The sequence below is a fragment of the Durio zibethinus genome, chromosome 1 (assembly GCF_047325235.1).
Source record: "Durio zibethinus cultivar Kanyao isolate XHJ-2024 chromosome 1, ASM4732523v1, whole genome shotgun sequence".
NCBI lineage: Eukaryota > Viridiplantae > Streptophyta > Magnoliopsida > Malvales > Malvaceae > Durio > Durio zibethinus.
Genome location: NC_143162.1, coordinates 9,495,848 through 9,520,589, shown reverse-complemented (window position 1 = coordinate 9,520,589; position 24,742 = coordinate 9,495,848). Strand labels below are relative to the sequence as shown.

Below are 24,742 nucleotides of genomic sequence, written 5' to 3'. Positions count from 1 at the left end.
TTTTAAATGTGTCAAATGTCTTTTTTAAGTCTTTCAAGTGCTCGACAGAGCTTTTACTTTTTACTATTATGTCATTCACATATACCTTTACGTTCTAACTGATTATAGCCAAAGTAGGCGTCCATAAAACTAAGGAAGCCATGTTTAGCATTGTCATCCACTAGCCGATCTATACTGAAAAAAGAAAAACTATCTTTTGGGCATACTTTATTAAGGTCAATAAAGTCAACGTACATCTTTCTTTTTTTCACTATGTTTCTTGACTATAACCATATTGACTATCCATTTGGGCTAATAAACCTCCCCAATGAAGCCTACCTATAATAGCTTGCCACTTCTTTTTTAATAGCCTTTTATCTTTTTGGGGTACAAGTCCTCTTTTTTTACAAAACTGGTTTCATATCCGGATTAATGTGCAACCTATGGACCATACCTTGGTATTGATACTGGGCATGTCAGACAGTGTCCAAGCAAGCAAGTTGGTATTATTTCTCAAAAGTTAGATTAACTACTCTTTATGTTTAAGGTTAATTTTAATCTGTATATACTTTCTAAGGGTGTTCTTCTAAAATGGTATAAACACAAGTTCTTTTGTTGTTCAGATCAGTTCTCATTTACCTTGATTTTTTGATCAATTATTTTTTTTCTATTCAGTTAGGTCGAGATCATTTCTACAGGGATTGATCCTAATATGACGTTAGTATATTATCGATAAATGATCAGAATGTAAAAGCTGAACAAAATATATGTATATTTCATTTCAATTTTTTTTTGACTAGTGTGTTAGCTCGGTCCTATTAACATGTAAAGGTTCATGCCAACTTATGGGCTTGATCATTTTCAAGATCTATTCAAAAATTATAAAATTTGTTAAAAGCTTATTTATTATGAAATTAAGCTTAAAAGCTTAGAGCAACTTAAGAGCACACTTCTATTAGGTCAATTTTTTATTATTATGGGTGCGTACTCTTGTTTTATTGCTTCTCTTAGGTTTCTGTTGCTTACTTTTCTTCCTTAACCTTTTCAGCTTCAGTCGAACTGTTAGTCTGCTTCCTAGTCATTCCTTTCATTATTGTAACGTAACATTGCTGTGCCGTAGACTGGTTTTTCCTTACTTTTCCAACCTCATAAGGTGTTAGAAACTTTACTTTCAGATAGGGAGCTAGGCTTATGAGTTGCATAAGAGATTGACTAGGTTAACCTAATAACATATTATAGGTAGATGAAACATCTACAACCATAAATTCTATGATTGACATAACTATCCTTGATTTCATCCCCAGAGAGATTGGTAATTTAATAGTCCCTTTAACTGGTACCTATTCATTTCTAAATTCAATTAGAGTTGTGGTATTTGGTTACAATTGTTTTTCCCTGATTCTCATTTTCTTTATAGTGGTGTGGTATAAAACATCAATTGAGTTTCCATTATCAAACAAAATCTTCTTGACAACATAGTTGTACACCACAACTATGATCACTATAGCACATCGTAAGGGTATTGAATTCCTTTTAAGTCTTTTGAACTGAATGAGATCGATTCATCTTTTCAGTTTTTTTTCTTTCTTTACCGAAGAATCGATAGCCATGACTATACCTTGATCAAATTTTTTTTTGCCAAAGTAGAACTTTTTCTAGTGATCATATTGATTACTTGAGCAATTGGTTTATTATTAGTAACTTAGCCCTCATCTTATCTTTGCTCATCCTTTTGAACTTTTTCTTTCTTGTTTTTCTTTGGCCTACCTTTCATGTCCCTTATAGGTCTTTTTCAGTTTGTTCTGTAGTCTAACCTATTATGCCCTTATCTCCGTTGGTCCACAGACCTTCCTACATGACCTCTTTTGATCAAAGCTTCAATTTCAATTTTTAGGTCGACACAGTCCTCAGTGTTATGGCCTATATCTCTACAGAAGGTACATCTTTTGGTTGAATCCCTCTTTGTGTTTTGCCTAAATGGCTTAAACCCTCTGAACTTTGGATTTCTTTTGATTTGCATTAAAATCCTCTCTTGAGAGGTATTCAATACAGTGTAGTTTCTCTCTCAATTGGGGCTTTTAGCCTAATGTTATCTTTTTCTTGGTGGAAGACCATAGAAAGTCTTACTTTTTTTTATGATTGAGGAGGGGATATGAGCCTTTCTCACCTCGACTGTCGAGGAGGAGGGATAAGCCTATCTCACCTAGGTTATTTCTCATTATAGCTTCAATATTTATATCTTTATCGAATAAAAACAGGACATCGACCAACATTTTGGGTGGCTCTAAAGACATGGTCAACTTGAGGTTGTACTTTCTATCATTGAGTCCACTTGTTAAGGCCACTACAACGATCAGTTGCTTTAGGTTTTTCAACTGTAAAGTTTTCGTATTAAAATGTGTAACATAATTTTTCAAAGATTCATTTCTACCTTGATGAATTGATAGGTTGCTAATGGTTTTTTTTCTTTGTTCTTTAGCTACCTACAAATCGGGATAGGAAAGAGTGACTAAACTCTTTAAATATCATGATTAACCTTAGCTTTAAGCTGCTATACCAAGATTGAGTTGCGCTTTTAAAGGTAGTAGCCAAGCCCTTACACATTAGAGCTTCATCTGTACCATACGCCATCATATTAGTTTTATAAAGCTCTAAATGGTCAAAAAGGTCAAATGTATCATCATAAATTTTCAAAGTTAGTATTTTAAACCCCTTTGGGGGTATAGCTCTGTCAATTTCTTTAGTGAAAGGCAAGGTCTCCAAGAACTTAAGCTCGTCCTCGAAAGTTACCACCGTGCCTTTCAATTCTTTCTTTATAGCTTGCATCTGAGCTTCCAGGTCTCTGCTCGATTGGGGTTCCAAATTGGTTTGTTTTTATTTTTGGGTTGTGGCGTGTGTTAAGTTGTGGCTAAGGTAATGGTGAATGGCCAGAACATCATGCTCTTCTTCCTTTAAAGTATAGGAAGTTTCTACCTCTTCATAGCTTGATTGCCTTTCTACAGCTTGTTGACCGGGGGTGACTAGATCGGATACCTTTGAAGCCTGAGGTGGGGTTATTGTTTGTAGCATTTGCTTGAGGGCTTGTATTTGCTCGGTTAGAGCTTGGAATTGCTTCATGGTTAGACCAACTTGCGTTAAAGCAAGTGTGCTAACTATTATGCATTTCCATTCCGACCGGGATGGCCGTCTCCCTTTCCTCAAAAACTCTTTTCTTAGGCGGCATAACTTTTGGCTCAACTGATAAATGGAAAAAACCCCTACCTAGTGTGGGAATGTTTATGTCGAATTTCAACCTGCGGGTATTCTTAAGGGAACAAGAGAAGGAAGAAAGCGGTTAGATATAAAGATAGGAAGTGTTTCCTGTATTTACACTTTAATGCACAAGTCAGAGATTAAAATAAAAGAGATTGGAAAGAGAAAAATATAAAGGATTAAAACAAGATGGAGCTTCCAATGATAATACTTGGATGTTTATATTTATAGGTAAAAGGTAAAGGACCAATGAGGAATAACATTAACGTAATCGAATTGATGTGACATTAAACATTTTAAGTCAGACAGCTTAAATGTCTAAAATGTCTCTAGTTATTTGTTGATAACTTTTAATAACAAAAAAAAAATCACAATACCTTTTTTACCACTAAATCTCCCCCAACACAAAAAAATCCCATATCTGTTCATTAGCTGGTAAATCATGGAGCTGTAGATGCTTAGCTGTTTGGGAAAATAATGGTTTGCAGAACAAATAATGGACCGCAGCTTTTAGCTGGAAAATAATACAGAATTTGCCATCTTGATTGCGTCTTCAAATGCAACTATTTTCAATTCTTCCGACCCCAGATTTTACTGTTTGATTTCGACACAAAAACCAATGCAAAAATGCAATTGCTTCATCATCAAGATAAACCTAAATGGATCATCCGATCTTCCAAGAATCCATTGAAATGCATTAAAATTTTCACATATCAAAGGTCCTCGTATCGTTATCGACGAAGAACACATAGAAAAAAGAAATCATAGAGTAAACCAGCAAGCTTCGACATCTGCTTAGGTAATTTTCAGGCTGTGGATGTTAATATCGCTTGAAAATTAGATTTTGGGTGATTTCAAAGATGACTCTGTCGCTTGAAAATGAATTAAACCAATTCAGGTATTTTACGTTACATGTACATCATGAATGACAACAGTCCTAAAAATGGAGAATTTGTCTCGCGACATTGAGTGACAACATGTTCCATTGGTTTTTTTTTTTTTTTTTTTTTTGAACAGGAGAGTTGGGTGCATTCGGAATTTTGAAGAAAAGCGTTAAGTATGGTTAAGGAAATATTATCATACAACTTGCTATTGCAAGTTGCAAGGCAATAATGCCGTAGTGGTTGTGAAAAAACCAATATGGTGAAATTCTGATAAAAATAAAAAAAAAAAAAAAAAGAAATTGCATTGATGCTGTGATTGGTGAATGAAGGCATAAATAATTTATTTGTCTTGCTCACTTTTTCAAATGATCATAAAATTCTCATGAATTAGACAGGTCTTAGCCAAATATATTGACGTTTCAAAAATAATTTCTGTTAGAGAAAGCAAGGAACTAACACGTCATATCCATCGTCCTTACCTTAGCAAAATTGTTGAATGAGTTTTTTTTTTCTAGGGGGCGGGAGTGGGGGATTTATTTTATTTTATTTTTTTACAAATTTTTTGGGTTGGAGAGGATTTTGGTTGGAAGATTAAGTGCATGTTTCATTGTTCGGTAATATATTTTTTTTATTGGGTTAATATTATGGATAATTTTAAATTATAATAAAATATAATATTTAAATTTTAAAAATTTTTAATATAATATATAATTTATGAATCTATTAATTAATATAATAATATTTTTGATGTAATTAATTTAAAATTATGATATGTAATAAATAAATAATTTTTTATATATTAATTAATTTACAGTTTAAATATTATATTAAAATATTTTAGAATTAAGATATTATATTAAATATTTTATTATAGTATAAAGGTAAATAATGACATTATTTTTTTTTTAAAGCTTTTACTACTTCTTATAGTATTCCAACATGGCTAAATATGAATTTCTAAAAGGGCTTTTGCATCAGAGCCCACACTCAGTTGTAAGTCAGTTGGGTAATTAAAGCTAAGCCCATTTCATTCCAACAAAATGAAAAAAATAATAATTGGAAATCGGAAAAATCTTTGTCCTTCGAGTTCCAACTTCCAAACAGAAGTGAAACATCCCGTTCTCGGACAGCCTCTCTGGCTTTGCTCCAAAACCAGTTCCTCCTAATGGCCGCAATCAATGTCTCTCCACTCTCCATCTCTTCTTCTTCAATTCCTAGACACTCCTTTTATACTCCCCAAAATACACCTATCTTTTCCTTCTATTCACGCTTCGGCCCTTCTCTTTCTTTCCCTTCCATTTCTCTAAGACCCCACACCTCGATAAAACCTCGCTGTTTAATCATCGCTTCAGCTATCAAGAACCTCTCGGAGGTCGAACCGGTTCCTTTCCCGGTCACACCCGAGGAATTCACCTCGAAATTGCCATCCGATGCCGGAGTCTACGCTGTCTTTGATCGAAACAACGAGCTTCAATTTATCGGCATCTCGCGTAACATTGGTGGCAGCCTTTTTACTCATAAAAAATCAGTGCCGGAGCTTTGCTGCTCCGTTAAGGTACATTTAATAATATTGCTTTTATAATTATTATTGTTTCTAGGGATGTTGATTGTTGAGTTTAAGAATTTACGAGTAAATCAATGCAAGACATTTAATTAAAAAGTGAAAGAAATAAATCAGACGTGACCGGAAATAATTGACCGAGCTGAGCTGATGGATGGGGATTTTTGAACCAATGTGATGCTTGAAGTTTCGAGTTTAATGGGATTTTAACAGAATAAAGATTGTAAAATTGAATGCTTGGAAATTGTCAAATTTTTTAAAGTTTCCGATTTAAACAAAATTTGGGTTTCTTTTTGTTTTCTTGAGGGAACCCCAAATCCATAAATTCATTGAATTTAAATAGTCTTAAGTCTGCCAAGTGCCAAGTTTTGTACAAGATTTTGATGCTGAATTAGATTTACATATATTTTTAGCTCTATTTTGTCCATATCTGATTCACCACAATTTTTCGGAACATCTCAATAGTGGAATTAACCCAAGAACCCTGCCATATTCTTAGGTTACTTTCACTTCTTCTTTCAATGAAGTAATATCCGGTGAAATATCTTTCGTGGAATAACTCTTAGGAAAGCAACTTGTGTTTCAAGAGTTTTTAGTAAAGGTGTTACTTTTGTTCATTGAGGAAGTTGTTCTGAGAACATTTGTTTCATGAAGGAATTGTTCCTTGAATAGTTGTTCCATAAATACCTATTCTGTAAAAGGGATGTTCCATGAATAGTTGTTTCGTAAATTAACATTCACTGAATCAATCTTATCACCTATTCTGTAAAATAACTTTAACTGAAACAATCTTTAACACCTGCTTTGACTTATTCTCAATTTTAACAACTTTAGAGAAATTTAAAAGAATAAAATGTTAGTAACTAAAATTCAAAAATTTGATTGTTTTATTCTACTGTTTATTTGCGAAAAGGCTAATAGCTATTTGTCATTGGATCGGGCTTGATATCTCAAAACTGATTTTGGTAGCCTGGTATTATCGGATGTGCTAGAATTGATTGCTTAATGACCAGACATTTAAGGTGAATGATCTTTATCACAGTGTAATTCGTCATAGAAAATCAATTAGACAATGACTAAACTGAATTGGAACTCAAATGATGTACCACCAAGGTGGGTGTATACAAATTGTAGGTTGAGAAATTTCATCATCAACCATCCAAGAGTTTTGAATAAAGAACATGCTTCAATTCTTACCAAGCAAGCTGAATTCAAATACACCAAATTGGCATTGGCATGGATGGATGAGCCAAGTCAACCTGGCTTGGTTATTGTTTAGCCGTTTTTCTTAATCCACTTTGTTCAGAGTTCATGTTATGGTAAAACTGCTAGTGTCTTTGTTGATACTAGTGAAGACAATCAAAGAGTTATTACTTGCCTGATATTTATTATGTCAATTTAAGCGTTCTGTAGGTTAGTGTAGTCAATGAACCTGATAAAGCTGCTTTAACTCAAGCTTGGAAGTCATGGATGGAAGAACATATACAAACCACCGGAAAGGTCCCTCCAGGAAATGAATCAGGGAACACCACATGGGTTCGGCAGCCTCCAAAAAAGAAGGCAGATCTCCGACTTACTCCTGGTCAACATGTCCAATTGACTGTTCCACTTGAGGAACTCATTGATAAGTTGGTGAAGGAGAACAAGGTAGTGGCCTTTATTAAGGGATCAAGAAGCGCCCCGATGTGTGGATTCTCACAGAGAGTGATTGCCATTCTTGAAAGCCAAGGAGTGGATTATGAGAGTGTTGATGTGCTTGATGAAGAATATAATTCTGGATTGAGGGAGACACTCAAGCAGTATAGTAACTGGCCCACATTCCCCCAAGTTTTTGTGAATGGAGAACTGGTTGGAGGGTGTGATATCCTGACCTCGATGTATGAAAAGGGTGAGCTTGCTGGTTTGTTTAAAAAGTAGTGGGTTTTGAGCTTCCCTTGAAGCAGTTATCAGATTGTAAGACTGCATGTAGTTACAGGTTATGCGTTGATAGATTGTGGATCTTAAAGTTAAGTTGTACGTTTCATCAATTATTATAACCTGGGAGCAATCACTGGATCATTATCTATTGTAGTGCAAATTCTCTGCATGATCCTCTGTTGAATCCATTTCTGATTCCCCCTGGTGTCCTTTCTCAAGTGTAGGTTATGAATTACATGGCGCTTTGGTCCTATGGGAACTTTCTCATAAAAAGTATGGGATCAAATAGGACATGCTCGGTTGGCCCATCAGTTCTGCTTCTAAATTGTGATTGCTGTGTCAATATAAACAAGATAATACAACCAAAAGAGAAACAGGCCTTTGTCGGCCTTGTGGCTAAGATCAAGTCCAACCCCAAGGCAGGGGACTCAGACCGGATTAAGGGACCCACTTTTTGGGCCCTATTTCGGCCCATGGACATGCATGAAGGCTTATCTCCTCGGAGTATGTGTTAAGATTTAGGTGGAAGAAAAGGTTGCGGTTTTAAGAATTAATCTGGAAAAAGAGAACGGAAGAAAGAATATATAGAATGTGGAACAATGATTAGTATTCTGATTAAAAATAGAACAATGATTAGTATCAAAGTAGTAAAGTATTTATAATTGATAAATAATGTGAAAGTATCAAATTGTTAAAAAATGTTAACATGATAACATGAACATCTATTAGAATATGTTGATTTTGATAGAACTATTGACATTTTTTAAAGTATATAAATATATATATATATATATATATATTATCAAGTGATTGATTTAATTGATTAAAATTTATTTTATTTTGATAAAAAAATTTTAGATTCGAATTTTATCGATAATTATTTATTAAGATTATTTCGAATACACGTACATCTTATCCTAATTTAAAAAATTAAAAAATTTATCTACCTTTATATTTTTTTTACCAAAATATATATATAAACAAAGACAAATCTATGTATTTCATTGACACTATTTAATTGAAAATAAATCTTTCTCATACCATTTGTCATAAAACAATTTCTCATATCTTTTTTGTGGCTAAAAATGAATAGAAATGATATACTATTAAATTTTACAATCAAATATAAGTCTTAACAAGTTGAAGTAGAATAAATCATCATATTCGGGTCCCTTACTAAATTCCTTTGTATAGCTACGACTACCTTATCATTGCCCCCACGTCAAGCCACAGATCTTTCCAGACAAAACAACCTTAATTATTAGGAAATTATAGTAATCCACTACCATAGTAATCCCAGCACTACATTTAAGTTGCCAATAAAATTTTGACTTAATGATAAAAAGAAAGTTTTCGAATATTAAAATTTTATTATGTAAGATTTTAATTTAATTTTATCTTAAATTTAAATAATTATATTTTAATTTATTGAATAATTTATTTGTTTGATAATTTAGTGATTGTGTTGGTAATATTTAATTATTTAATTGTAATTTTAAAAAAAATTACATTACAGTTTGCGCTGATCAATGAGGGTTACTAATGTCATTTTCCAGAAAGTATGCTGGTTTTAGAAGTAAAAAATCGAATGTTCTGTTTATTCGTTGGTCAAATCGGTTGTTATGACATCTCTTCATTTCTTGATCATCATCCTCAACCCATCAACGATTCATTGATATTTGCCCAAAAGAATAATTAAAGCAATTACTTGTTGAAGATGGAAATCGGATCTTCTTCAGATAAAATTTTCAAGCTCTACGATCAACTAGAATTGCTGGAATATCAAGATAAGTTCGTGGTCAAATCCCTCGAATCTCCCGATCAAGGCTTCTCGATTTCCCGTCGTGAAGGAAACATCGAGACACTATCTGGCAAGTTTTTTTTTTTTTTTTTTTCCCTTTTCCTTGCTGAAATTCTAAGCTTTGTTTGGAATGGCTTCTACTTTAAGAATCCTGATCGCGCCATTTTTGAATAATGAATTTTTTTTATAATATCAATTACCAATAATGTAAATATTAGCATTTGGGAATGAAATCTTTGGAGTAAATGAAATGAGTTATTAAACTATTTTCTGCGTCAGGATATAAATGATTAATTTTTTAACCATGGTTAATTAAAAGCGATATTTCATTTTATATTTACTTTCCATAACTTGGATTGGAGAGTTTAATATACTTTAAAGTTTTTGCAGATGCATCTTCTTCTGAAAAACCATCCAAAACCTCTGCCATTTATGGCGTGGCTGGAACCATTAGATTGCTCGCAGGTACAATATTATCCAAATTTAATGAAAGTATTTACCTTTTTTTTGTTTTTGTGTTAGTATCTTATAAAACTGAAGTCAGTTGTCATAAATTCTTCTTGCACTTTATACAGGAACATATTTGCTTGTAATAACTTCGAGAAAGGAAGTTGGAAGTTTTCTAGGTTTCCCTGTGTACCGAGTTGAGTCTATGAAATTCCTGGCTTGCAATGAGGCTTTGAGGTTTTCCAACTCTCAAGAAGTAAGATTCCTTTTCGTGTCTTTAAAATGTTTGATCTATTGTGATGCTTATTGTTTGACCCTTCTATATCAAAACAAGTAATGCTTTATTTTGAGCAGAAAAGAGATGAGGCTTACTTCATGACTCTGTTGAAAACAGTCGAAGCAACTCCGGGATTGTACTATTCATATGAAACAGATATAACATTGAAGTAAATTCTTTTCCCTTGCAATATGCTTTTAAGTAGAAAACCACTGTTAGCCACATGGTCACTGAGTTTTAATTGTTATGTAACGAATGTTTTTCAAGTATTAAGTTTATAAGATGCATTTGATCGTGTGGACCAGCTTGCAGAGAAGATGCAAGTTAATGGAAGGGTGGATGAGCAAACCAATATGGAAGCAGGTTATTTACCATACTTGGACCATCGTGGAAAGCTTGTTAAACTTTTTTAATTTAAAAAAAATCCACTTCTGGTGTTTTTTTAAATCTTCTGGCTGTGGATATCGGTTTGTTAATGTTACAAAGTGAGGTCTTGCTGTTTAACACGTGAATATGGTTCATATGCTTACTCTTTATAGCTGCTAGTTTCTGGAGATTCTTTGCTGTTCAAGTCAAACACTCAAACTACCTTAATCTCATTTTTATGCAATTTTCTCTTTCTGAACTAGTTCAGGAAGAAGATAAGAAAAAAAAGAGGGAGTTCTTTTCCTTTTATTTTATGCATAAATATTCACTTGCCCATTATTAATTTCATGATTCAAAAATGAGTTCCTGTTCTGAAAAAATGATTACTATTCTCATGGTAGGAGGCTGACTATTGGCTGCATGGAATTTTACCTTGTATGTAAAATATAGTACAACATATAGCTATTCAATACATGCAAATGATTTTTAACTTCAATTTTCCGTGTATTTCAGGCTGATCCTCGATTTGTTTGGAATAAACATCTTTTGGAGGAACTTATTGAGTATAAGGTTAGATATTTTCCCGTTGTATATTATAACATTATTAGCTTCTTATGTTGTTAGTATTTCATTGTTAACCATACCAAAGTGACTTCTACTATTGTCCTAAGAAAGAAAAACTCTAAAATGTTGATAAGTGATGTGAACTTTTCCAACCGTATCATGAAATTGCTATATCTCTTTCTTTTCTCCACCTTTTTGACACAATTACTTTTGCTGTGGCAGCTTGACGAGTTCATTATCCCTCTCCTACAAGGAAATATCCTTAAAATTCTGTTTACTCATGCTTTTGAACTGATTTGCGAGTGAGTGGCTTGTGCATATGCATGTATATCTAATGAGGAGATGAGTCTTTGTACCTATCATGTATATTCATGAGGACTTTATTTTATTTTATATTTCCTTTGAAAACCTATTTTGCTGTTTCCACTTAACCTAGGTTTAAGTTTCCAAATGGCTCAGCTAGAGTTGAAGAATTCACCTACCACATGTACATTACTTTCAAGGAGGTGTACACGGCGCCTAGGTAAAATGTTTTTGGATGAACTATGCTTTTAATTATGAATGATGCTATACCTGAGCAGCCTTAAAATACAGTCATATGGTATCACAGGGACACGTATGTGGAGGAGGGGAGCAAACCTGGAAGGAGACACTGCTAACTTTATTGAAACCGAGCAGTTGTTGGAGCTTGAAGGTTTCAGGTGTTCATTATTGCAGGTATGTCTACTGTCCTTTGTGACTTCAGAAAAACTCATCGCTATTTCATTTTCTGTTTTGATGAAATCTATTTTTCTAACCAATGGAGAAAAAGTGATTTGTTTCAACTTGTAAAGTTATTTGCTTTTTTCCATCTCAGATACGAGGCTCTATTCCACTGCTTTGGGAGCAGATTGTTGATTTAAGCTATAAACCACGACTTAGAATTATTAACCATGAGCACACAGTATATTTTTTCTTGAAAATACAGCATTTTCTTTTTTTATCATTCTCACTGAACAGTGGTGCTTATGATTTAACATTGCACTTTCAACTCTTCATTCAGCCACAAGTTGTGGAGCGCCATTTCCATGATCTTTTTCAAAGATATGGAGAAACTATAGCACTGGATCTGACAGAAAAAGTAAGTGCTTGTTCTCTCTTCTCTTTATTGTCTAGCAAAAATCGAGCATGAGATTGCAAATGGCTTTATATATCTTGTTTGGAAAATTGTTGTTAAGAGCTGCTGGATATAATTGCAAGCTAATCCACTTATTTTTCCTGGCTGGTTTCAAATGCATAGCAGACTGCGAAGTTTTATACTATTTACTGACTTTGTACACAAGCTTTGACTCTTTTATGCAAAGTAGACCTGGCAATGTAAAACATGATACGGGGATATGAGATGAAAATGATATGAAAAAAGAAACGAATGTAACATGGTTTAAAATTTTAGCAAAAATTATATATGGGCCTAACAAAATAAAAGAAATGTATTTCACGTTTTCGTGTCAGCACGAATTGTGACACATAATTTTCGTGTAAAACACGACACAAATACATGAATTGCTAGTATTTTATGGGAGCATTTCATCTATAATCATTGTAGTACAATTAACCAATCACAATTTAGAATTGTGTGGGATCTATCAAAATTTTATGTGGAATCCACACTTATAGATGAACCCCTATATAATTCTTTATTGTGATTGGATAATTGTAGGATTTTAGTAAAAGGTATTTTAGGTGATATGCTCCCATTTTTTACACGACACAAATACACGAATTGCCAGGTCTAATGTAAAGCTCCAATATTTCATTGTACTCCTGAGTAGCAAATATTTCATCTTTCATTTATTTTGATATTTTAGCATGGTGATGAAGGTCAACTAAGTGCTGCATATTCAGCTGAGATGCAAAAGCTTCCAAATGTTAGGTGACATTCTACATTCCTATGTATTTAAATATATTAGTTTGCAAAGGATTTTTTTTAGTTGTTGGCTTGTTGCTACTTCTAGATAACTGTTGGCTGTCCTTTTTGATCTTTCCTTAGCATGATTTTCCATGAATAAACATTGATTCTTTGAGTATCAGTTTAGCTATTTTTTTATTGTGAAGATTCTTTCACTTAGTTTAACAACGTGAGAAAAAAATGAGTGTAGCTAAGAGGAGAATGCTTAGATGGATGTGTGGTAAGATTAGAAGAGACAAAATAAAAAATGAATAGATTTGATGAAAATTAGGTGTAGTCTGAATTGAAGAAAAGATGAGAAAAGGTCATTTGAAATGGTTTGGACATGTGAAACGTAGGTCTATTTGTGCACCAGTTAGGAGAAATGAGCTTTTGGATTTGGGAGAGATCAAAACTTCTAGAGGTAGACCACAAAAGATGTGGATGCAAGTAATAAGAAATTATATGAGGGTTAAGAAAGTAGATGAGCAGTTTTTTTTTTTTTTTAATAGAAATGAGTGGTGCAAGAAGATTCAAAACTATGACCTAACATAATTCCTTTTTTTAGCCTCACATATATTCGACACTAGAGTTATGGGATATAATGCTTAGTTTGTTGTTGTTGTTGTAAGATTCTTTCACTTGGTATACTTTTGATGGTACATAGCTTGGTGAAGCGCCCCACCCCTCCCCCCCCCCCCCCACCTTTGCCCTTCTTTTTAGGCAACTTCTTTCTGCCCTTGATGTCAATTGCATTCTATGGAAAGCGATACACATGTTTCCTAAATTAAGATCATTTGCTTCCTTCAGGAACTGAAGAGCCAATAAGGGAACTTTGATTGTTACAGCTTAATCTTTTGCATGTCTGTCCTGCAGATATGTATCATTTGACTTTCATCATGTTTGTGGGAACTCAAACTTTGATAACCTTGGAGTTCTATATGATCAAATCTCTGAGGATTTTGAAAAGCAAGGGTAAGAAGAACAAATATAATGTATAACATAATATGTATCCTGAAAGTATGCCATGATCCTGGTGCTATCTATCCAGAGTACTTTTTTTAACTATCACTATTCCAGCTGAGCAGATACTTTCTCATAGACACAGATGGCAACATCCTGGAGGAGCAAAAAGGCATTATTAGATCTAACTGCATTGATTGCCTTGATCGAACAAATGTGACCCAGGTTTGTGGAAAATATACTCGTGTTTTTCTTTGTTATGATATAAACTGCTTGAAGTTGAAAATATCCATGTTGACCAGCTAATCTTTATATGCTCTAATTTCTATAATACTTCAAAGGATCTTTTAAGCTCTGTTTTTTATTGTTTGTTTATTTATTCTGTTAAATAGAGTTACCTTGCTCGGAAGTCTTTAAATATCCAATTGCAAAGGCTTGGGGTATTTACGTCTACTGAGTGCATTCCATTGTTTGCTGAAGATTATGGAAAGTTCAGAACGCGTATGTTATTTTGCATACATTGCTGATTTTCCATCTTAATTTATGAGTTAATAATGTCTTTTTATTCATGCTAAATACTTGTCTCACTTGTCTCACTTATGCTAGTGTGGGCTGAGCAAGGCGATGAGATAAGTCTTGAATATGCTGGGACTCATGCACTGAAAGGGGACCTTGTTAGGTATATGAATTTGGGAGTCAATTTCTGAAAAGAATATGTATCTATTCGTATCCAATATGTGATTGTTTTTGGATGACAATAATTCTGCAGATATGGCAAACAGACAGTAGCTGGACTCATCAAAGATGGGATGAGTGCAGTATCAAGATACTATTTGAACAATTTTCACGATGGAATTCGGCAGGTAAGCTGCCTCTTAAGCTTTGTCAATCAATGAAATGAGAGAGACCTAACTGTAAATAATAAAATTGTTTGAAAATTCTATCAAACAAGTTTCATGTTTTTCAGGATGCATTGGATCTTGTAAGTGGTCGCTATACTGTCAGCAGAAACAACCCTTCACCATTCCAGCTAAATAGTTTCGAATCTTTTTCTGTATGTATCATCATATTTCCATTGGCGTTTAATTAAATATTCATGTCAAAGAATCTTTAGGACTTGCCCTTCTCTGTTATTTGTAGATTGCTTCTTGGATGGTTATTTTTCATTATTATACCTTGAAATTTTGCAGTATCTTCCAGTGGCATCAGCTTTGCTAGTAGGAGGTTTGACATTGACAACCTTCACAATTCAGCAAGGTATCACTTCTCTATTAGTTTGGAATTGTGATTAACAAAACAAGGTTGTACACATTTTTGAATTGCTGTGGTGACTAAAAAGTGTCAAAACTATTTCCTTTAACTTCTGTAGCTGGTCGAAGCGCACAACATTATGTCTCTTCTGTTTTCTGGGCTGGAGTGACTGCTGGAGTTATGGCTTTGGTCAAAGCTAATGGAAGGCAATTCTGTTCTAGGCCTCGCTTGTGTGGCCTGTTGTAAACTACTATGGCCTTCTGTCAATTGTGGATTCAGCGAATCATTTAAAAAAAAAAAAAGTATACAAATTGAAAATTTCTGATGTATTTAAAATTTATTATTTAAGAATTACTGCTAAATATTTATACTATTTAACACAAACAGTCTACTTATTGGCTTTTATTACAAGACGAAAAGGTCTCGAAATGTAGCATGGAGCCAGCAATTTGGATTATCGTCGAGTAAATTCAGTGGATGTCTAGTCAACCATCGACCTGGAAGCAACGGAACCACAGCCATTTTCTGATTTAAGTGATAAATGAAACAAAAACTCCTTAAGCTCCGTTTGCCGCTGTACTGTTCCATCCAGCTTTGAACCCCGAGAACCCAAGCAAACTCCTCCCTTGGGTTTCATTCACATATGAAAAGGAAAAAGAAAAAGGAGTAAAAAATCAGAGTAATGAGTTGGGCATCTACTTGCTTGGCTTCTTGTTCCTCAAGTGTGCAGCTTCAACAACGTGTCTTTCTTCTCGTTGAAGCAACTGGAAGGCTGCTACAGCCAAATCCCACTACGCATCAAACAAAACTGTCCTTTGGTTTTCCATGTTCACCTTCCCATGGTTAGTAACCAGTTCACATGAATTCTAATTTCAGCATGTGCAAAAAGTGCTCCTTAAACATCCTCACTTGACGACAAAACTCACCGAACCTGTCTCTTCCAACACTCATCAAATCTCTCACCCAGTGCCTCCTCTTTTGCCCTCTCAATTTGTCTGTTGTGTCGGTTGCCTTTAACACCAAAGATCGCCTCTATTCATCCCCTCTTTTCCTACTCTAACAAACTTCAAGACAGCAAGACTGCAATAATAATAATAATAATAAATATAGGCCCTGCCTTCTTTATCTCTATCTCACGCCAAAAATACACGTCTCCCGTGAACCCTGAAGCACCATCTCTAGGCCAAAGAGGAGAATTCTTTCCTACCAAGCAATAAAAACTCTGATCCTACTTCAATCCTACAACCACCTTTCAGAATCACCTGCTATATAAACAACACTTTTATTTATTCTTTTTCACGCCTATCACTTTTTTCTCTTCTCTTTATTGATATTTCTTTATCTTCCTGTTGTTGGCTTACTTGCCTGCTATGACTCCGGGAACCAACGCCGGCACTAAGAAAAATGCTGGCTCCTTTGATACATTCTTCGAGGGTTGGCTAGGGCGCCAAGAGCAGTACCTCGACGAGCTACTATCTGTTCAACAACGTGGTCATGAATCCCAAGAAGATGATCTCAAGGACCTCATCACCCGAGTACTCTCCCACTACCAACAGTACTTTGAAGAAAAATCTCGAGTAGCAAAGCGCAATATTTTCCTTGTTCTTTCTCCAAACTGGCTCTGTTCCTTTGAGCGTGCCTAGCTTTGGATATCAGGTTTCAAGCCTGGTTTTGTATTGAAGCTTGTTTGTAACTCCGTGCATGACCTATCTCAAGACCAAAGCGAAAGAATAAAGAAACTGATCGAGGAGACAAGATATGAAGAAAGGGCGCTTAATGACGAGTTGGCGAGGGTTCAAGAGAGCATTGCTGCTCCGCCTTTGATTGAGATAGCCAGGAAACGAGCACGACTGATGAATATAGAGAATGCAGAAGAGGAGGCAGCACTGGTCATCTTGAGGAACGCGGTGGAGGAAGTGGTAGCAGCCGCTGATTTGCTGAGGATGACCATAGCAATGAAGGTTATGGAGACATTGAATCCGGTGCAGAATGTAGGGTTTTTGACAGCGGTGACACTGTTGTTGGTTAAGCTTAGGAATTGGGGGCTGCAAAAAGGTGCTGATAGATATAGGAAGGAATGAAACAGTGATTCATGATAGTTTTTAGAGCATAGTTTGTATATGACATCTTTTGTAATTATTTGTTTAGGGGTGCTTTTGACAACTTGACAAAGTATTCAACGGCTACGGACTAGGGTCCAGGAAAGTTTCGGCCAGGACTAAGGTCGTCACTGGCCCCGGGCTGATGAATTGAACTCTACCTTTGATTTCCCCTTCGTTGTTGTATGCGCATTTACTTGCCTTAGGAGCAGAGGTACCTACCACGATCTGTACTCGATTTAAAATCTAAAGAAGCTTATTACATATTTGTAACTTCGATAAATTTATTCAATTCCCAAATAATATGGCTGATTCGCATAAGCATTAAGCAAGCTGTTCTTTTATTACAACTGTGCAACGGGCTATACAGAACTTACTATTTTTTTTTTCCATCACTAAAGGAATCTCCTCCCACAGAGTCCAGGAAGAAAGTTTACACTACAGGCGGCTTCGCTGGCTCATTGCTGCCGGCTTAAAACTGGCAAAACCAGTGATTTCTCTACCAGTTACCAAGCTGTTGATGTCATAAGTGCCTTCGTAAGTGTAAATGGGTTCCAAATCACAGAATGCCTGCATGGCGACCAAAACAAGAAAACTCACGATGGTTTCTAGAAGAATTTTTTCTTTAAAAACAAACGCAGGTCGTGTTACTACTCAATAAACCTAATTGGATGACAATTAGGAACAAATCTTAGGTGTGCCAAATTCACTACAAGCATACATCTAACAGCTATTCATTGTACTCTATGGACTTTTTGGATCTCAGGTTTGCATTAGGTTTACCAAATTGCATTCTGGTCAAATGGCATCCTTTTGCAGGAAAATGTGAAAAAGTGATTTTGACTTGAGAGCAGAGAATGCAAACCTTCGCAACAAGAAAATCAGACAAAATTCCATTGCCACCAAGTAACTCCCGTCCAAGAGCAACTGTCTCTCTTGCCTTCAAGGTAATCCATGACTGAAGATCATAAAAGTTTTGTCAAGATTAAGAAGTCAGAATGAAATCTCATATGAAACCACGGGCTTATGTATCTTAAATGTTTATACCTTTCCCAAGCTGGCTTGACCGGGAGTCATTTTACCCTTCTCATATAATTTGCAAAGGCGCCAACCAACAAGGGTCATTGCTTGAACATTACCAAGCATGAGAGCAAGTTTCTGCTGGTTAATTTGGAAGGCTGCCAATGGTGCTCCAAACTGCTTCCTCTCCTTCAGATACCTACATCATAGCAAATTCAGAAACAGGTCATCTTGAAAGCTTGAAATGTCATTGCTCAAATAGGAGAACAGCGCCCATTGCAATACCTCTGACACATGTCATAGACACCCATCGAAATGCCAATAGGTTGCCATGCAACTATTACTCGTGAAACAGCCAGTACCTGCGCTCTCATAGTGGCAATTCATATTAGCGGCAGGATATATTAAAAAATATTACTATAAAATAAATGGTGAAATTCAAACCACTAACTGGAGATTATCAACCAATTAGAAAGCAGAAATACTTGAGATGAGATATCATTATTTGAGGAAGGTCATTAGAATGAACCTTGCTTGTATCTTGAAAAGAGTTTACACCAGGTAACCTGTCCTCATCAGGAACAAAGACTTTCTTTAAGAGAATATCTCCATTTTGAACAATTCGTAACCCAATCTTATTTGCTATTTTTGTAGCTGTCAATCCAGGGGCATCCTTCTTAACTATATATCTGAAACAGAAGGTAGAAGCATTCTACGTTTAAGGAAAAACAGCATTCCATGAATCTAGCTACCTTTCTATTAGCAATCTTACAGCTTCTTTTGGCTTATAATTTCCATGAACTTGGGAAATTATGGCTCATGCCCATGGTAGTCTTGAGGTTTGCAACCAGTAGTATATCGTTCCATCTTTGTTCTTTATAATCCTAACCACTGGTAAATTCAGTAAAGGAAAAGGTTCTGAATATATGTCTTACCATTTTTTAAAACTTATTATCAGGGCTGAGCATTTCTACTTCTTCAGGATCATTAAGTCCTTTATGGTGGTTTAGAATATAAATTCAATCTTGGGTTCTCATTCTATGATTGCTAATACTTTTTAGCTTCTAGTGAACATACAAGCATGTCTATCTTTTAAGCATCAGATGGATTGTTTTGTGTAAGACCAAATGCTACATCCTATGTCTTATACGCTATTTCACCTACCCGTTTATCTGGTTCGTTGTGGTATTTCTGGCAAAAATAATCAACACATCTGCAAAAGTACCATTTCCTATCCAACGTTTTTGCCCCTCAAGAATCCAACCTCCCTCTACCTGTGAGATGACAGCAAACATGATACAGCATAAAATTTAGAATGCTGCATAGTGATTGTCATTAGCTATACTAAAATAAGACAAGTGAAAACCAATATACAAGGATGAGTGTGGACCTTTGTTGCAATTGTCTTCAGAGAACTAGCGTCACTTCCATAGTCAGGTTCAGTCAAGGCCTAAAAATAATAGTAAAATTATTTTTTAAAAAATTTTCTTCAATTATAGTTGGAAAAAAGACACTAAAGACCTCCCAAGATGTTAACGCCAAAAAGAAAAAACCTACCCAACAAGCTATAGTTTTTAACTGTGCCAAAGAAGGTAAATACTTCTGCTTCTGTTCCTCTGACCCGCATAATGCTATTCTTGATGGTCCAAACAAGTTATGCAAAGTCATAATTAATTTATATAATTTTTTTAAAGAAAAATTAATCATAAAAAAATGATGTCAGCAATTAGAAATAATATATAGAGAAAAATGTAAGTCATTTCATATATCCCACCAATGGTAAGCATGGCCAGAGATGAATGCACCAAGATAAAAGTTGAACAGCTTGCATCAACTCGAGCAACCTCTGCAGTTGCAATAGCACTTCCAGTAAGGGAGAGACCTGGGCATCCATAACCCTGCAAGTCAGAAGTAACCAAACATCATACTTGATTTCCACTTCAAGAAAGAAACAATTTTAAAACCAAAATCCTTATGGTAATAACCTTGATAGTACCACCAGCAATACGGAGATCACCAAGTTTCGGAACTAGTTGGAATGGAAACTCTGCCTTCTCCCAGTACTGAGAGAAAAATAGCAAATCAGTGGCTTTCATTTTGAACATATACATTAAGAAAAAATAATTAAACCCTAAAAATCACATCATTTAGCAGTCATCAATCCACGTTGTGAAAAAAGTTCATGAAAAACATTAAAACGTTACCTCTGCCATTATAGGAGCTACTTCTTTTTCCATACACTCTCGTACTTTCTTACGGAGAGCCTGCTCCTCAGGACTTAATAGATCATCAAATTGATAATAGTCAGAAGCTGTATTTTTTTCCAAGAGAAAAACACACATATAATTAGAAATCAAGAATTCCCATTAGATAACAAAAACAACAACCGTCAAAAACCTATCTACCACTCTAGAACCAATAATTGTTCTCCACCAAAAAAAAAAAAAAAATCAAGCTTGCCTCACATTCGAACAAGTTTAGATGCATAAATATAAGCAACACAAATATGCAGCAGAGCTAAAAACAGAGAACAATAAATAAAATTCGTACCAGAAGGAGGAAAAGTAGATGCAGGAGTAGCTTGAGGGAATGCAACCGAAACATCCAAAGGTGGTAAGTTAAAATAAGAAGGCTTGGCACTTTTGTCAGTTTCATCATCTGTGAGACATCAAAGCCAGCAAATTTATTTGACCAAACAAAAACTTAGCATATCTCATAGGTGAAAACAGCTAATAGAAATTATTATTACTTTTTTTTTAAATAGAGCAAAATATCCAGAAATGATATGTAAAGCTCCTAACTTTTTAGCAAAAAAAGCACGGAATTGCTAGTTACTATTAATTTTCTTAAAAATTACTGGTAATTGCTTGGTTAAATCAAATTGGGCACTCAAATTCATTATTCCTTATGTCATTTAAGAGCAAAATTATGATCAAACGGCGATAAAGAGTTAAAAAAAAAAAAAAAAAAAAAAAAAACAGAGAAACTTTCGATAATTAATTCATCTATGAAAAACGAACCTTGAATCGTGGAGTGAAGTGTCATGGTGATCAAAGGAGATTTTTTCCCCTCTCTCTTATCTGATAGAAAAGTGGGAGATCTGGGATCGGACAAAAAGAAAGAATATGGCGACTTGGCAAGCAGGTTTAGGCTGTTTTATATATAAAAACAAAACAATGGACGAACGAAGTGGTGGGCATTTACGTTTTAAGATAAGTAACAGAGGGTAGGCCAGATCAGACATTATCTTTGAATAAAGTCTGTAAAATCAAACGTTTGAAAACTAGCCCTTAATTAATTATTATTATTATTATTTACAATTTTCAAACAGTTTTCTAAAAGAAAATAATCAATTGCGTAAAATCTAATTAAAATCAACTGTTGCTTATCAATTTTAACATATTAACATTATATTGCAGTTTTAAATAATGTTAACAGGAATCTGATTTGCTGTCAGATGTGACATTGCAACAAATAGATATATGAATCTCAAAATTGATGTTATACGTATAGAAGGTAATTGCTAATCAACTAGGGAAAGAAATGACCTTGTCTAACAACCGAGTTATGGTGTGCGGAGGAGGGCATGGACATCAAAGTTTTCACAAGCTCCCAACAAATACTTACTAGCAGTTTCACTAGAAAGATCCTTAGGTATGCTGAGGTTTGCCCTAGACTCCAACTCCTCTATCATATCCATCCTTCTACAGAAGTTAGGGAAACAATGGTAATTAGACCCTTCAAAGCAATATCTGATAATACTTTCAGTGATAACCTATCTGATATTAAATACTAGTACGTTTAGTTACCAAAAAGGTAGAGTAAAATCGATCTCTATAGGTTCGCTGTCAAACCCATTAGCATGGTACTTTATTTTATGGCTCCCTGTCATCTCCTTCACCATACATGCACATTTACAATCTTGCAAATCATTCACTCTTTAAGACTTGCCTAACAGATATGTATGCACAAAATCCAACAGAAAAGTTACAGTTGCATCAATGCTTAAAGTAAATCAAGGAGGCTATACTAAACACCTGTCAAGTTAAATAAGTGTGCTACGGGGTGAGTTTGAAATAAAACAAGCTGAATTAAATGCTATTGGAAGCTTACCAGATAACAAATTCTCTGTTAGGTCCATCAAGTCATTATAATCTGCATAGGCCACGTAAAATTCACACATTGCGAATTCTGGAAGATGAGTTAGATCCATTCCCTCATTCCTAAATACTTTCTCAATTTCATAAACACGATCAAGTCCCCCCACAACCAGTTTCTTGAGATACAGTTCTAGGGAAATACGCATATAGAGCATCATATCCAATTCATTATGATGTGAAACGAATGGCCTGGCAGCAGCTCCTCCAACAGTCATAGTCATCACAGGAGTTTCTATTCCACCTGAGGAGGATGGTTAGAATATTTATAGTAAACTAAACACCAGGGCAAGTTTAAAACATGTTATCAGACGTTAGTTCACCATGCTGCACTAGCTTCAAACCCCTATGAATCCACGATTGTTGAGGAAGTTTCAGCAAAAAGAAATCATTTTGGCCCTGCTCTTGAATACTTGCTGAACCTCCGGGTTCAACATCAGGTCTAGATAACATTGACGATATCGAGTTTCCTAAAATCAAGTAAGTTATTATCAAGTGCTCAAGCCTCAAAGAAAGACACATTACTTGACAAATTCAAGTATCTGGTGTCAGTGATTGAAACATTAGAAAGCAAAATAGTAGCAATAAACATACCATGGGAGTAGAAAGTAGAAGCCAAGTTCAAGAGAACACATGACAAGGAAAGAAAAATGAAAAAGCAGAATTACATTCCTCATCTATTAGAATGTAAGTTTCTGCATTTCTTGTCATTCCAGGGGTCCATACATGATTAGTTGTTTTCTTCTAGAGACATCAGTATCTAACTACCATTTGAAAAACATACAGAAAGAGCATAAAAATTCCTTCTGAGCTTTTACCTTAGACTGTGCTTCGTCACTATTGGAGGTGACTGTATTCCTTGGTAGCATGTGAAGGCATGGAGTGTGTACCATGAGTGACTTAGGAAAAATACTTAATTCCCCTCTTTGACTCTTTCCGGTAGCATTTTAAGATGAATTTCTGCATTCAGGGCTTGCTAAGATCAAATGTAACAGCTCAATATAAGTAAGGAGTTTTGGACCAGCTCATTAATTGGGACTAGACGATTATAAAATAAATAAAGATACAGCATACTCTCCCAGTTCAAATTTCCACATAAAATCTGATATTTTGGTCCAGAATATGAAACAGATTAATCTTCGAAATGTTAATGGTAGGTTTCAATGGAAAAAAAATTTTCGATAGACAAAAGAGCAATCCTACTAAACATTGATGTATACTAACCGGGGAAACCACAGATCCCTACTATGTCACCTCGTTTCACGCCAGAGCTGTACTTAGAGAACTCATTTTCATCCATGTTGGAATGCCTAGCAGAATCAAATTCAAGAAAAAGCTCAATTCTCCCACAGCAAATAATGTGAGTTGAAACAGGAAGTTTATAAGCAGCTTGATTTCAATATCCATGACAACAAGACCTTCGAAAATTGAAACTTAGTAACACCAATCTCGGAAGATCACTGGTGGAATTCAAGACAGAAAAAAAAAAAAAAAAAAAGATGCACCTTGCATCTGCCATCACTTGAATTTTAGCACAATTTCCATAAAGATCATAAAAGTATAGTTTTGACGATGATGATCTCTTGTTCATTATTCTCCCTTAAAAGATTGTAATCATGATCAGAATAGTCAAATAAGAGACAAAACCTAAAAATAAAGCCAACTCATGTGTTGAGTTACTTGAATACCTGCTAAGCAGATTTCAGCGCTCTTACCATGTTCACCCATGCTCAAGCTTCCGAATTTGCCGATAAATTCAGTGATAGTCATTGAAACCAAAAACTTATGAAGGTACGGATTCAAACCAGATTCCTTTAGCAGTGCCAAGCTTTTTATTCTGTTCTTCAGGTATTGCTGCAACCAAAGGTTATTTTTAGAATCTATCATCCATAAATACTTTTATACCATAAGGAAGCTGAGCATTAGCTGCAGAGGATGTAGTGAAATTGGTAAAACCTACTGTAGGATCCATGTTATCATCATCTGTCACCTGTTGCTTCTGATTCTGTGTTGTCCTAATTATGCTAACGTGCAAATGCATGAACTAACCAATTAGTAATTTTTTTTTTTTGGATAATTCAATTTTCATTAATGATTCAAAGAAAGCAGAAGAACTGCTACAAAGTTTACAAACTGAAAAAAAAAAAAAAAAAGCAGCAGCTAGTTAACTAACTAGAAACACCTAAACCCCAACTATTGCAGAGCTCATTTGCGCAAACAAGAGAAGATGAACTAACGCTTGCACGAACATCCACCAAATTTTGCTGAAAAATAGTT

General features: G+C 34.9%; 3 protein-coding genes and 2 pseudogenes across 3 annotated transcripts; 3 read left to right on the top strand and 2 right to left on the bottom strand.

Annotated features, from left to right (window-relative positions):
- The first annotated feature begins 5,173 nt into the window (after positions 1-5,173).
- On the top strand, positions 5,174-7,799 carry CXIP2 (CAX-interacting protein 2). The gene is made up of 2 exons (XM_022912027.2): positions 5,174-5,670; positions 7,090-7,799. The coding sequence occupies exons 1-2, from the start codon at positions 5,281-5,283 to the stop codon at positions 7,591-7,593; spliced, it is 894 nt and encodes a 297-aa protein (XP_022767762.2). The 5' UTR covers positions 5,174-5,280; the 3' UTR covers positions 7,594-7,799.
- Positions 7,800-9,175: 1,376 nt separating this feature from the next.
- SAC8 (SAC domain-containing protein 8) lies at positions 9,176-15,600 on the top strand. Its single transcript, XM_089762720.1, has 20 exons — positions 9,176-9,464; positions 9,785-9,859; positions 9,970-10,097; positions 10,196-10,287; positions 10,424-10,481; positions 10,998-11,054; positions 11,271-11,320; positions 11,492-11,571; positions 11,659-11,765; positions 11,905-11,991; positions 12,091-12,168; positions 12,896-12,960; positions 13,852-13,950; positions 14,064-14,163; positions 14,331-14,439; positions 14,545-14,617; positions 14,708-14,801; positions 14,906-14,992; positions 15,129-15,195; positions 15,308-15,600. The coding sequence occupies exons 1-20, from the start codon at positions 9,311-9,313 to the stop codon at positions 15,433-15,435; spliced, it is 1,788 nt and encodes a 595-aa protein (XP_089618846.1). The 5' UTR covers positions 9,176-9,310; the 3' UTR covers positions 15,436-15,600.
- Positions 15,601-16,559: 959 nt separating this feature from the next.
- On the top strand, positions 16,560-17,270 carry LOC111312063 (protein ZW2-like; annotated as a pseudogene).
- Positions 17,271-17,552: 282 nt separating this feature from the next.
- On the bottom strand, positions 17,553-21,438 carry ACX4 (acyl-CoA oxidase 4). The gene is made up of 13 exons (XM_022912025.2): positions 21,329-21,438; positions 20,859-20,966; positions 20,513-20,619; positions 20,294-20,371; positions 20,083-20,206; positions 19,866-19,939; positions 19,699-19,758; positions 19,473-19,582; positions 18,838-18,997; positions 18,594-18,670; positions 18,336-18,507; positions 18,154-18,246; positions 17,553-17,858 (listed from the first exon to the last, which is right to left on the bottom strand). The coding sequence occupies exons 1-13, from the start codon at positions 21,351-21,353 to the stop codon at positions 17,727-17,729; spliced, it is 1,320 nt and encodes a 439-aa protein (XP_022767760.1). The 5' UTR covers positions 21,354-21,438; the 3' UTR covers positions 17,553-17,726.
- Positions 21,439-21,579: 141 nt separating this feature from the next.
- LOC111310663 (lysine--tRNA ligase-like) lies at positions 21,580-24,506 on the bottom strand (annotated as a pseudogene).
- Positions 24,507-24,742: the final 236 nt, after the last annotated feature.

Excerpts from the sequence above, each read along its gene's own strand:
- SAC8 (XM_089762720.1), top strand. The coding sequence starts at position 9,311 with ATGGAAATCGGATCTTCTTCAGATAAAATTTTCAAGCTCTACGATCAA. Across the intron at positions 12,169-12,895 it reads CACTGGATCTGACAGAAAAA|CATGGTGATGAAGGTCAACT; the intron begins GTAAGTGCTTGT and ends TTGATATTTTAG. Across the intron at positions 15,196-15,307 it reads AACCTTCACAATTCAGCAAG|CTGGTCGAAGCGCACAACAT; the intron begins GTATCACTTCTC and ends TAACTTCTGTAG.
- CXIP2 (XM_022912027.2), top strand. The coding sequence starts at position 5,281 with ATGGCCGCAATCAATGTCTCTCCACTCTCCATCTCTTCTTCTTCAATT. Across the intron at positions 5,671-7,089 it reads AGCTTTGCTGCTCCGTTAAG|GTTAGTGTAGTCAATGAACC; the intron begins GTACATTTAATA and ends AGCGTTCTGTAG.
- ACX4 (XM_022912025.2), bottom strand. The coding sequence starts at position 21,353 with ATGACACTTCACTCCACGATTCAAG. Across the intron at positions 18,998-19,472 it reads ACAACGAACCAGATAAACGG|ATATATAGTTAAGAAGGATG; the intron begins GTAGGTGAAATA and ends CTTCTGTTTCAG. Across the intron at positions 18,508-18,593 it reads GTCTATGACATGTGTCAGAG|GTATCTGAAGGAGAGGAAGC; the intron begins GTATTGCAATGG and ends GCTATGATGTAG.